At 42.4% G+C, this 13,262-nt stretch overlaps 1 protein-coding gene across 1 annotated transcript in view; it reads left to right on the top strand.

Annotated features, from left to right (window-relative positions):
• Positions 1-13,262, top strand: part of RECK (reversion inducing cysteine rich protein with kazal motifs) — a 57,909-nt gene that overhangs the window by 25,079 nt on the left and 19,568 nt on the right. Inside the window, exons 8-12 of the mRNA XM_048510420.1 lie at positions 5,892-5,925; positions 6,284-6,481; positions 7,949-8,216; positions 9,641-9,820; positions 11,398-11,610. Of these exons, the coding sequence (XP_048366377.1) occupies positions 5,892-5,925; positions 6,284-6,481; positions 7,949-8,216; positions 9,641-9,820; positions 11,398-11,610 (893 nt within the window). The remainder of the gene's footprint in view (positions 1-5,891; positions 5,926-6,283; positions 6,482-7,948; positions 8,217-9,640; positions 9,821-11,397; positions 11,611-13,262) is intronic.

Raw genomic sequence — 13,262 nt, forward strand, 5'->3', positions numbered from 1 at the left:
AATTCTGATACAAGGTAGTGGGCGCAACAAGAAAATGGCCACCATGGGAGATGCAGCCACACACAAAAGAAGCCCAAGTGCAGGGGGTGATAGAGACAATCTTTTAAAAATTATCTGGGGAAGAGGAGTTACGGAGACAATAAAGTCAGCACTGAAGGGGCAGCTGTCATTGTAGCAACATTATTTTAATTTGTGCAGCCAATTAGAACTCCAGTGGCCAGTCCTATAGCTTTATCATTCCACCCTTTATTTTCTTCCAGTGTTCTTTAAAGCATTGACACACTGCCATTCTTCCTAAAATGGGGCCGAAAGTGGCTTAGGTTGAATATACACAGCATACCACAACAATTTTAGAACAGCTAAAACCAACTTCAAATGCTTGTAACCTGCCATAAAAGTTCTCATCAGTCCCTCAGACTGTGTTTCTGTGGTATTAACAAATCAGCAAAGCTGCTGAGAGAAATGAAGTGAATTAGTGGCCTCTTACCAGGAGAGATGGTTCTTCATATATGTGGGATGTAGATATGTGGATGACTTGAGTGTGGAAATAGGTGGACAACCAAAGAAACAGGTTCAACACCTGTTTGGTCCAGTCAAAAGGCAAGCGGAGGGATGATGCACTAGCTTCAGTTTCTCAGAGAATTTAAGGATAGTTTCAAGTAGAATACTCTGTAGAAGTCTAGCTATGATGTTCAGTGGCGTATCTGCCTAGGGACAAGGGGTACCCTTGTCCCTAGGCGCCACTCTTCTGGTCACGTGGGGGGTGCAAAATCAGCCCCCCATGTGACCAGGAAGTCCTGCTGTCTTGTCATTTTCGCGTGCCTCGACCCCATCCAAGGCACGTAAAAATGACGAGACATCAGGACTTCCTGCTGCCTCCAAGCACCCTCAACCCTGCTTTGGACTCCCCCCTCCCTTCCTTCCCCCCCTGCCAGCTGGGCTCCCAGCCGGCAGTCTGCAGTCTCGTCTGACCTCCCCTCCGGGCAGGCCAGAAGAGACTGCAGTTCCGGCCTCGGAGGCCTTCTTTTATAAGCACTGAGGCCAGGGGTGGGGCTTGGGGAGCAGGAAGTCGGCAAGGGGAGTCTGGGGGGGAGGCAGGCACCCTAGACCTTGGTGACATGGTGACATGGGTGGGGTCAAGGGCAGTGGGGGCAAAACCTGGGGGATGGGGCGGGGGGGGGGCAGAGCCTGGGGGGCATCCTGGAGATAATTTGTCTCCGGGCGCCATTTACCCCAGGTATGCCTCTGATGATGTTACAGCAGCATGGATTAAAAAGAGCTGTATAATCTGTCTCTCACAAATGTTAGACCTGATACTAATGGAAAAACAGAACACTGAGTTCTGAGGGTCGTCTTGGTAACTGTGGAATTCCTTTGATGGAAGACCGCAGATAAGAATGTTTATAGAGGATTCTTTTTTATGGGGAAGGGACGGAGGAAGGTTGATTCGAAAGATAATGGTGAATGGTATGTTCTGAGTGGTTAATAACGTTGTGCTTTCTTAATAACAAGGAACGAAATGAACGCATTAGGCTATAAATCTATAGAATTCTTAAGCCTGGAGGACTTTAATTGTACGAGACATGCCCTTGGCAGGTAGTGCATTGGAAGTAGTTACATTAAAGACATAAAAGTCCTCCTCCAGGAATGGCTACTTCACAGAAATCAGCATTAAAAGAGGAGTCTGGTAAACACAAAACATATGACTCAGACACGAGGGAAAAAAGAATACTTCTGAGAAGTCCAGATATCTACTTTTAGAGGTTTTTGAACATGTAAATATGTAGGATGGAGATTGAATGAAATGACTGGGATTATTTTGAAATGGCATCTTGCTTGAAATGCAAAAAGGAAAAAAAATGGAGTTAAATTTAAAAGCCACGTATTTTCAGAATTGAGAGCCAACCTTGAGCATTGTAAAAAAGTATTGAAGGAGAATAATGTGATCAATTTCTTGGAACTGAAAAGTGAGTTTTTGTATTTAAGGAAGTGTGCTTTGGAGTAACTGTTGGGAATGGACAAAGTCAGAAAGTGTGGATGTGGAACCCTTATTTGTACAGGCTGCCCACATAACTTGTTCTGCCTGCCCAAAGGCACATACTTCTCAGCTAGCAGCTCCCCTACAAATAATTTTTGAGAGAAGATTTAAAAAATAGTTTGTGAAATGACTCTGGTTTGGAGGGAGGGTTGGATTCTGCTGATCAAAACAAGCAAGCCCAACACATATTTTCAGCTGCCAAGGAGGGAACAATCTCAAAATCAGAATGCCGAATTTTGTCCAGATTTCTGGTGTCTTTGCCATATATGTTGCAGTTTCATAGTAAACCCCCTAAACTGCGATGTTTGAAGACAAGTCAGTGTGGTTGACATTTTGAGTTTTATTTATTTATTTATTTATTTATTATATTTGTATACCGCCCTCCCCCAGGGCGGTATACCAGCTAGCAGAGAAGTATTTCGTCTAAGTGCATTCTGGGAAGTGTTCAAAGATTTATCATGTAATTGGGGGGGGGGGGGGGAGATACTTGAGTTCTGAAAGCTAGTTGTGTAGTACTGTGAATAACCGTGAAGTTTTATTGGCTAAATAGCCTGGTTGGAGGAAATCTAGCCGTTATAATTTCAGCACAATTGGATCAGTATTTGGTTATCAATTTGTTTTTTAAAAGTGTTTCTTGTGACATATAAGACACTTCATAGTCGGAATGTTAAACTATTTAGTCAGCATGGCAGGTATCAGTGACAGAAGAATATCTCAGTAATGATAAAAATGAAAATATAGTAAGTCCAATATTGTTAAAAGATGCACAGTGCTGAATGAGGATAATTGTATGAAAATGACAGAGGTGGAGATGGGCTATTTAAGGTAAATCTGCAGGTCGGGAATTGGCAGTTAGTGGTCAGATGCCTTCCAGTTAGCTAGAATATACACATTTTTAAAAAATCAGGTACTTTCCCAGTAGCCTGGTTCACATGATCAGGATTTAGGAAGAACATACAATTGAGCACCCACCCTTTCTTTCTTTATATGTGAACTTCCCCAGTCCCTTTCTGCTTGGTTTGCATTCTGTACGTGACCGTCATCAACTCAGTCTGAAATGAAACTGAGCACACTTAAACTAACTGTGCAAGCTTAGATGTACTCTTGATTTTCAAGTACTTCATTGTAACTCTAAGGCTCATTCTGCACACGCAGAATAATGCACTTTCAAACTGCTTTCAGTGCTCTTTGAAGCTGTGCGGAATAGCAAAATCCACTGGCAAACAGTTGTGAAAGTGGTTTGAAAACGCATTATTTTGCGTGTGCGGAAGGGGCCAGATTGTTGGTAGGTGCAGGTAATGCTGAAAATGGGCAGAGGGGACTGGAAGGGGTAGAATTTATGAGAAAGTAAGGTTGGCCTTAAACCCTGGTTCAACTGCTAATATGTAATAGAAGACTATCTGCTTTTAGCAACTGTAATTAATTGTCAAATTGAATTACCACATTGCCTATTTTAGGTTTTTTTCCTCTCACATTTTTGTGAAGATGTGATTTAGTTGCCAAACTGGTAAAATCATACTCGCTTTACCTATGCTTAAAACTTCATACAACTATATGCAAAACTGTAAACTGTGATTTCAAAATTAAACAGTGAGTGATCTAAATTAACATATTTTATGAGAAAATAAGGATTTTTGATATAGTCAACAGATTCTACAGTTCAGCGATGATGAATTATGCCATGATCCCTATTAAATTTCTTCAAAAAATTATATTTGACCATATAAAATTAGCCATATAAAAATTTATATGGCCAATTGACCATGCCAGCAGGGGCTGATGGGAATTGTAGTCCATGAACATCTGAAGCACCAGAATTGGACACCCTTGCTTTAGGGGTGAATATCACTATGCAATCTAAAATACAATGTTTTAAAATAGGTGGTAAATATTCCTGTCCTTCAGTTCTTTGCTTTTACTGTTAGGATAAAGGTAAAGGTACTCTGCTGTGCAGGCACCAGGTCATTACTAACCGATGGGGGTGACGTCACATCATGACGTTTACAGGGTGGGTTGTCACTGCCTTTCCCAGCCACCTATACTTTACCTACAGTGTTCTGGGTACTCATTTTACTGACCTCGGAAGGGTGGAAGTCTGAGTCAACCGTGAGCCAACTGGCTACTGGAATTCCTCTGGGATCGAATTCAAGACATGAACAGAGCTTGGACTGCAGTACACCAGCTTACTGCTGTGTGCCAGGGGGCTCCTTAGAGCCCTTCATCATTAAACTGTTCTGTGCCCTGTCAGTTTTGAATCCTTACACCAATATATTTCCTTTGTTGCCACTAGGAAATATTTTTTTCTCATGAATTCTTCTGTAGTTCTTGAATTTAGGTAATTCAGATTTTTGAGGGTGACATTTTTGCTTTAGGCATCAAGCTCTCAAAATGGCTTTGAAAGGCCCTAGTCCTCAGAAATGTCGTTCCCGTGTTTCAGTTGTCATTTTCAGTGTACCCTTTGCAGATAGGGACAGAGTTTTCTTGACAAGTGTGTTTTCCCTTATTTTGGTGGCAAATTGTGTGCCCACCTCGTAGTTCCTCTGGTGTTCCTCTGGTTTTAACTTTCATTACATAGCTTCTTGATTCAAAGCAAATATTTAGGTATCCCTTATTTCCACCAGTTTTGTTTTTGCTGATTGAACTCAGTTGAACATGTTTGTTTGTTTGTTTGTTTATGGGTTTTGTATACCGCCCTACCCCCGGAGGGCTCTGGGCAGTACATAACATAGTTTCCTTTTACAGCACATACAAACAAAACCCCATTAAATTAAAAACACAGCGGTAAAGTTAACAAAAATGACGTCAGGCAATAAACCCTCATTAAAACCCTCCCCAAAAGGGGGGAAGCAGAACGAAAAGGTGGGTCCCGTAGATGGTAAATGTTTCAGTGTTGCTCCTATTTCATCTGAGTTTCTAGGCATGCGTCCTAAATTTTATATATCCATTCTCCTTGCTGATTGCCAGGCAGCCCAGTCCAGAGGAGTGGGGGAGTAGAGGGTGGCTGGGACCAATACCACGGCACTGCCTCCAAAAAGGCAATGAGCAGTATGGGTACCAGGGGAGAGGGAGAAAAACCTCTTATTTTCCGGGGAGGTCCATCCCTGGGAATGACTTACACCACCCTTTTGGGTGGGCTGAAACTGCTCTGGCAGCCAACTAAAATTAACTATACTCCCAGGAATTCCCTCGGACTTCCCCCATCCCCATTGGCACAGGCTCTTGCAGCGGAAGGGTGAAGACATGTGTGGGCGCTGGCGTAATATCCCCTCCGCCAGTGTATTCATTGCTTACCCTGGCAGAGTAGACACCCACATTCATGCAACCCCACACCCCTTCCAAGAGTCCCTTTATTGGGGGGGGGTCCCAACCCCACACCCCTTCCAAGAGTCCCTTTATTGTGGGGGGGCAACCCCACACCCCTTCCAAGAGTCCCTTTATTGGGGGGGGGGGGCAATTGGATTACACTCTTAATGAATCTGCCTCAAGTCCCTTTGAGAAAGACAGACTACAAATAATGTAATAAATAACTATTAATTAATAAATAATTTTTGCATTCTGGCTCAGTTGTTAAGGAATAGATAACTAAAAATAAACAGCTTTTGCATTCTGACTCAGTCAACCAGGAAGCAGATTCTTCAGCCTTTTTATTAACCACCTTGTATCACTGAAATTAGTGCTTAGCAAAGTTAAGAATGCTGATTTTTATATTTTATTTGTGTTTAGCATGTGTTGTGTTGTGTTGGTGTAGGCTGATTGTGAAGCATAACGAAAGGAATGAATGAACATAGTTTCTTAACTTTGTAGTAGCTCATGAAGGTTTTCCATAATGTTTCTTTTTTTATTTTGTTTCTAGAATTCTCTTTATAGTTGCATTAACAGAAATGAAAGTAAGTAAACATTTTTAAACACCTTTCCTGATTAATATTTCAGTATTTTTTTTCCCTTTATTTCCTTTGGAGATTTTTTTTTTCATATTTTTTAATAAGGAGGTAGATTTGCCTGGCTGCTTGAACCAATAGGCTGTCCAGATAAAACATCAAATATTTTGATATCAAAATTTCAGAAGGAAAATACATTTTTCTGTATACACTGTCAACAAAATCAGGATAGACAAGTCAGTGTAGACAAGTCAGTGTCAAATGCATGTTTTCATTCAAATACAGATTAGATTGGTGTAGAGTATAATTCAGTATCTGTTCTAAACTTTTTCTGTTAACATTGACTTGTTTCTTTTCGCCTCCACAGTGGGATCTGTTTGTTGCGGCTACGCAGGTCATCACACAAACTGCCGGGAGTATTGCCAAGCAATTTTTCGAACAGACTCTTCTCCTGGTCCTTCCCAAATAAAAGCTGTTGAAAGCTACTGTGCTTCTGTTAGCCCACAGTTAATTCATTGTGTGAACAACTACACACAGTCCTATCCCATGAGAAACTCAACCGATAGTAAGTATAAGAGAAGTTAAAAAGTTTTGCAGATCACATTTGAATATATCTGATGCATGGAAATAACACAGCGTGGTATCTCTCTCCGTTACAATCATTCATATATTGGATGAATACTTGCTTGTAATCGATATAGCTCTACATAATTATTTTTAAAACTAAATGGAGGAAATAAATGTTTTCTTTTTTGCTTTCATTTAACTGTGATGGTGTTCTGATCCTACAAAGTTACATAACTTGGGACCTGGGTCTCTGAAGGACTGTGTTGTCCCTATACATTCTTGCCCAGAATTAAATGAAAGGGAGAGGCCGTCCCGCCGATCAGAGGCTGGTGGGCACATGAGAAGGCCTTTTCAGTGGCAGCCCTGCCATTATGGAACAGCATCCCCTGGGAGGTTCCTGGCCCCGCACTGTTGATTTTTAGGTGCAGTTGGAAGACCATTTCATTTCGAACTGCATTTGACTGAGTTAGTCTTTATTTGTAGGCAGTTCTAATTGGAGGTTTAAATTGTGACCCTTTTATATGCTTTTATAACTGTTGTTCTAGTTATATTATTTTTATTGTGTTTTTTTAATAATCGGCTTCTTTATATTGTAAGCCAACTTGCGGTCTGCAACGAAAAAAGGCAGCTAATAAATGTGATAGATAGATGGCAACGAGGATGATTGAGGGACTGGAGCACCTTCCCTATGAGGAAAGGCTGCAGCGTTTGGGACTCTTTAGTTTGGAGAGGAGACATCTGAGGGGGGATATGATTGAAGTCTATACAATTATGCATGGGGTAGAAAATGTTGACAGAGAGAAATTTTTCTCTCTTTCTCACAATACTAGAACCAGGGGGCATCCATTGAAAATGCTGGGGGGAAGAATTAGGACTAATAAAAGGAAACACTTCTTCACGCAACGTGTGATTGGTGTTTGGAATATGTTGCCACAGGAGGTGGTGATGGCCACTAACCTGGATAGCTTTAAAAGGGGCTTGGACAGATTTATGGAGGAGAAGTCGATTTATGGCTACCAATCTTGATCCTCTTTGATCTGAGATTGCAAATGCCTTAACAGTCCAGATGCTCAGGAGCAACAGCCGCAGAAGGCCCTTGCTTTCACATCCTGCCTGTGAGCTCCCAAAAGCACCTGATGGGCCACTGCGAGTAGCAGAGAGCTGGACTAGATGGACTCTGGTCTGATCCAGCTGGCTTGTTCTTATGTTCTTATGGTTGTTAGCTGGCACAGTGGGAGTGTTCTCCTCTCTCTCTCCTGCAGCAGCCTATTGAATCCCTTGAAATTCCACTTCAAGGGGAGGGGGGGCGGGGGGAGATGCAGTGTGCAGTAGAATGGAAGGGGGGAATCATTCTTCCTTCATCCACCAATGGGAGCACTGTACTGCCAGCATCAGTTGAATCCAGCCCTGTGACACATCAAGACGAGACAAGAAGTAACAGTATTTCTATCTTCCTGCTCTGTAGGTTTATACTGCTGTGACCGAGCAGAAGATTATGCCTGCCAAACAGCGTGTAAAAGGATCCTGATGTCAATGAAAACAGAACTTGAAATTGTGGATGGGCTTATTGAAAGCTGCAAGACCATGCCTCTGCCCCAGGATCCTCTCTGGCAGTGCTTCCTGGAGAGCTCGAGATCGGTTCACCCCGGAGTCACTGTGCACCCCCCACCCTCCACTGGCCTGGATGGCGCTAAACTGCACTGCTGTTCCAAAGCAAATACGTCCATGTGCAGGTCAGTATTTTTTCTCCGTCTGACAAGAGCAAATGCTAAGAAGAAGAAGAAGAAGAGAAGAGTTTGGATTTATACCCCCCCCTTTCTCTCCTGTAAGGAGACTCAAAGGGGCTGACAAGCTCCTTTCCCTTCTCCCCCCTCACAACAAACACCCTGTGAGGTGGGTGGGGCTGAGAGAGCTCCGAAGAACCGTGACTAGCCCAAGGTCACCCAGCTGGCATGTGCTGAGAGTGCACAAGCTAATCTGGTTCCCCGGATAAGCCTCCGCAGCTCAAGTAGCAGAGCGGGGAATCAAACCCGGTTCCCCAGATTAGAATGCACCTGCTCATAACCACTACACCACACTGGCTAAGAAGATCTTACGTTACTTAATCTTGTTCATGTGTAAGCGAAGGCTCGCTGTCGGTTTTTTTTGGGTTTGCCAGTAGGTTACACATCTGGCCAGTGACAGAAAAAGAGATTTACCATTTGAATTAAGTGGGAATCAGTGCACACAGTACAACCCAGTAGAAATTACACTGAAGAATACTACTTTCAAATGAAGTTCTTGTTATAAGTATACAAAAGTACCACAAGATATCTGAAAAACAGACCCTCATAACACAAATAAAAATCCTGTGACAAAACAGACGCTAATAACACAGATAAAAAAATCCTTATAACAAGACTTCATTTGAAAATAGACAGCAATTTGCTGGGAGCCTTTTTCAGTGTAAGTTCTGTTGAGTTGTACAGTGACAGAAAAAGCGATAGAGATCTTTGAGAGAATGCGCATGGAGCACACTGGTAATTATCAATCAGAATCAGTTGGAGATAACAGATGTTAAATGTTAACTGTTGATAGAAGTTAATGATGGACCTAAGTCAGAGATGGCACTCAGAGCCCTCTCCGTGGGCACGGGCAAACAGAGTGCCCCCCCCCCCCCACATGTAGTCTGGCCTGGGCTGCTGGGCTCGATTATTAGCATTAAACTTAAGACCTAGTTTTGGGGAAGCAGTGTAGGTAACCCTGTTAAGCACTGTTAAACCCCACTGATTTTCATGCGAAGAACTAAAGCACGATCCTTTACCTGGGAGTAAGCTCAGTTGCTGTCAATGGGGCTTGCTTCTGAGTAAACCCTCCTAGGGTCGTGATTCACCCATTGGAAGAGTTGCACGGTTGCTTCAAAGCAAAGCCACCAACTACCACCAATCTTACTCCTGAGTAACGCGCGCCTCAGAGCCAACCGTTTTTTTCTAAACCAAAACCTCAGTATTCACGTTAAATTGCCGTGTTGGCACTTTGCGATAAATAAGTGGGTTTCGGGTTGCAGTTTGGGCACTCGGCCTCGAAAAGGTTCGCCATCACTGGCCTAAGAATTATTATCCAGTCTTCGGAAACATAATATTTTCATTGTGTATCTTTTTTTTTCTTTTTCTTTTAGAGAATTATGCACTAAACTTTATAGTAGCAGCTGGGGAAATACACAGACTTGGCAAGAATTTGATCGTGTTTGTGAATACAATCCTCTCGAAGTTTCCATGTTGACGTGTTTAGCGGATGTACGTGAGCCTTGCCAGTTGGGCTGTAGAAATTTGAGTTACTGCACTAATTTTAATAACAGGTATTAAATATTTTCTACAAAGTATATTTTCCTTGAATGAAATGTATGATTATATCTTTCTAGAAATTGCTGTAATTTGGGTTTTTAAAATATATATATATCCAGTTTGAACGCAGGCAGTTTGAAAGGGATCCTGAATGATGTGCATGAATGTTAAGGGGTGCGGTACTGAAGCGGGGTTCACACCCCAGATAGCAGAGTTTGCGCAACACTCACACTGGAACACACAGCAGGAACTGAGACGCACACAGCTACATCAGCTTCCCAGAAGCGGTCCTTCTTTATTAGGTTCACAGCAATGCTGCTCTCTCTGACAAAGTGCTTCGCCAGACAGCAGGAAGACAAGAGTCTCACAGTACATAGCACGCTGCTGCATTATATGCATTCCATCAACCAATCAGAAAACCTTTCCAATTAGCTCCAGAAAGAGGCTGTCATACAGAGGTGGTCATATGACACCTGTCATTTAGATTTTGTAGATCAGACATTTGTCCTGACAATGAATTCCCAGGGGTGATAGTTCACTCAGTTCTTACTTCTGAACCTCATAACTCCTTGGGAATTCAGGGCACAGAGAAGTCCATTGATGCATCCAGATTTCATGGAGTTTAGATAACCATTAACTAGGTATTCTGTGTTGTGCCACCAGATTACAAATTTGTTATTTCTAGTTAGGCGTTTCTTGTTAGGTCGATAGGGAATATTTTATGTGTACCTATGCTTGCATTTTCTCCTTGCACGTTGTTGAATTAAACAGGCCGATTTCACACAGCAAATGTATAACAGGTTGCAGTCGTGATAAAGGAACCCATTTTCCTGTTCTCCCATTCACATTCATTTCATGCAGGCAGCGATTGGAGCCCACGGAAACAATCCAGGTTGCTGTTGCGCCTTCGCACGGAGATGCTTCTCTTTTTAAAAAATTACTTGCAACACATGCATAGTTAAGCAGGCATGCACAAATGAACCCTCACAGCCATACCGATGTCCCACAGTACGGCCGGCTGCACTGATGTAGCTATGCAGATGCAACCTGCAAAAAAAATTTTTTTAAAGGAAAAGGGGCCTTCCTGCAAGGGGCAGGCAGTGGCAGGTAGCCTCTCCCTGACTGGAGGATGGGGTGGAAGGAAGGGAAATAAAGTGCCTCCTGCCCAGTCGTTTGCTTGTGAGCTGCTCCAACCCGGGATTTTTCAGAAGGATCTCTTTTTTAGAGATTTTCAAAAAAACCTGGGTTGGGGGCAGGATCTGTGCGAAGTGAAAATGGACTTTTTGGCAGCAGAATTAACTTGCTTCTCCAGCAATAATGCTGGGTCCAGAATAACCCCCAAACTCTCTTAATCGAGTCAGCAAGGGTCATCTGAATATGTCAGAACTGGGGAAGCACCCTCCAAGACCTTAGATTTCCCAACCAACATCATCTGTTTTGTCAAGATTCAGTTTCAACTTATTCACCCTTCTGCTATGAGGGAACCGGTGGAGGAGCCTGCTTCGTTGTGCTTTGGATTGTGGCTCTTTTCTGTAGCTACATGGATTCTAAACGCACGTTGCTTACCATTGTTGCATTTTTGTTCTTGAAGGCCGACAGAACTCTTCAGGAGTTGTAATGCTCAGTCGGACCAGGGAGCCATGAATGACATGAAACTTTGGGAAAAAGGAAGCATCAAAATGCCATTTATAAACATCCCTGTGCTTGATATTAAAAAATGTCAGCCGGAAACGTGGAAGGCGATTGCTTGCTTGTTGCAGATTAAACCTTGCCATAGTAAATCTAGAGGAAGCATTATTTGCAAGTAAGTAGATTTTTAACATTCATCTATAAATCATTCCGTTTTTGTACCTATATGTTATGCCGAGCACACTGTAGCGCTGTCAAAAGTATCCATTAAAGAACAACAAAAGTCAGTGCTGAGAACTAAAGCCAGCCAGCATTCTGCACCATTTTCTGTAGCAAAAAAATTTGCATGCAGATTTTTGATGATGCCTGAGGTTTGATCTAGACCAGGGGTAGGGAACCTGCGGCTCTCCAGATGTTCAGGAACTACAATTCCCATCAGCCTCTGTCAGCATGGCCAATTGGCCATGCTGGTAGGGGCTGATGGGAATTGTAGTTCCTGAACATCTGGAGAGCCGCAGGTTCCCTACCCCTGATCTAGACCTCATGCCTTAACTATGACTGAGGAAGCTCAGTGTCTGGATTCATAAGTCGTGGTGTGCCGTCATCTGGCAAACTTGAAATGATAAACTGGGGTTTGAAGTGGATTTGTAAACCATGATTTGCATTCACAACTGGGTGGCTCTATAAATCCCCAAATCATAGTTGCTGCCATCAGTTAGCTCTCAGAGGCTACTGTGGCATGAAGGCAAGAGTGAATAAAAGCAATAATCCTGGACTTCCTTGGTGGTCTCCTCTCCAAGGACTAACCAGATCCTATCCTGCTTAGCAGCTGAGATCTGGTGAAGTCAGACTAGCCTGGGCCATAGGTCAGGGCATCCCGAAGAAATATGGCAAAGGAGGAAGCTGGGAAGCTTAAAGGAAACGGACATCAAGGGAAGGGGGAGTAGCAGATCTGAACCAGACAACAGCAGTAACCTACTTCATCTTGACTACAGGCAAACAACCAACATCACGTTATCTGCCAAAAATTTAATAGTGAAAAATTAATATGTGAACAAGTGCACAATTATTCAAACACCCTGGTACAGAAACATGCAGTTCCATCTAAGTAGCCTCGTGGACAGCACATAACACGTAGACAGACAAGTACTGCTACATACAAAGTCCACTTGAAAAACCACGTCCACTGTAGTGGAAATCTGCCAAAACAGGGACCATGATATAAATATAGATGGGAATTCTGGTGTAAGGCCGCTTCGTGGCTCCCAGCCATTTTGTCAGCACAATTTCAACATAGCTTGAAACTTTGTTGGAAAATCTATTAGAAGAATAATCTATTTGATGCTTGTATATTTCCTGTGAAGTCAAGCAGTACATGGGTTAAGCTTCAATATTCTGCATGTCAATTTCTGGGTGCCATGAAATTCCTGTCTGTATTTATAGTATATAGCAGTACTTGTTATCATGCATGTTATATCCTTTCTATGTGGATACTTAAGTTGGAATGGTATATTTCTGTATCAGTGTATTTGAATAATTGTACATTTGTTCACATATTAATTTTTCATTTATTAAATTTTTGGCACATAAAATAATGTTGGTTGTTTGCCTATACAAGAACACCAAACCATGAACCCAAAGAAAATGCAGTGAATTTTACTATAGTGCGATGAACACAGAGAAGGCTAAAGTGAATTCATACACCAATTGCACTATACAGAAATGCAGGTTAGACCCGCAAAAATATGTAGCAAGAAGAAGAAGAAGACTTTATTTACAGTCAATGACCAGATATATTACAAATCTCCAAAATATCTACAACAAAAC

The sequence above is a fragment of the Sphaerodactylus townsendi genome, linkage group LG11 (genome assembly GCF_021028975.2).
Source record: "Sphaerodactylus townsendi isolate TG3544 linkage group LG11, MPM_Stown_v2.3, whole genome shotgun sequence".
Taxonomy (NCBI): Eukaryota; Metazoa; Chordata; class Lepidosauria; order Squamata; family Sphaerodactylidae; genus Sphaerodactylus; species Sphaerodactylus townsendi.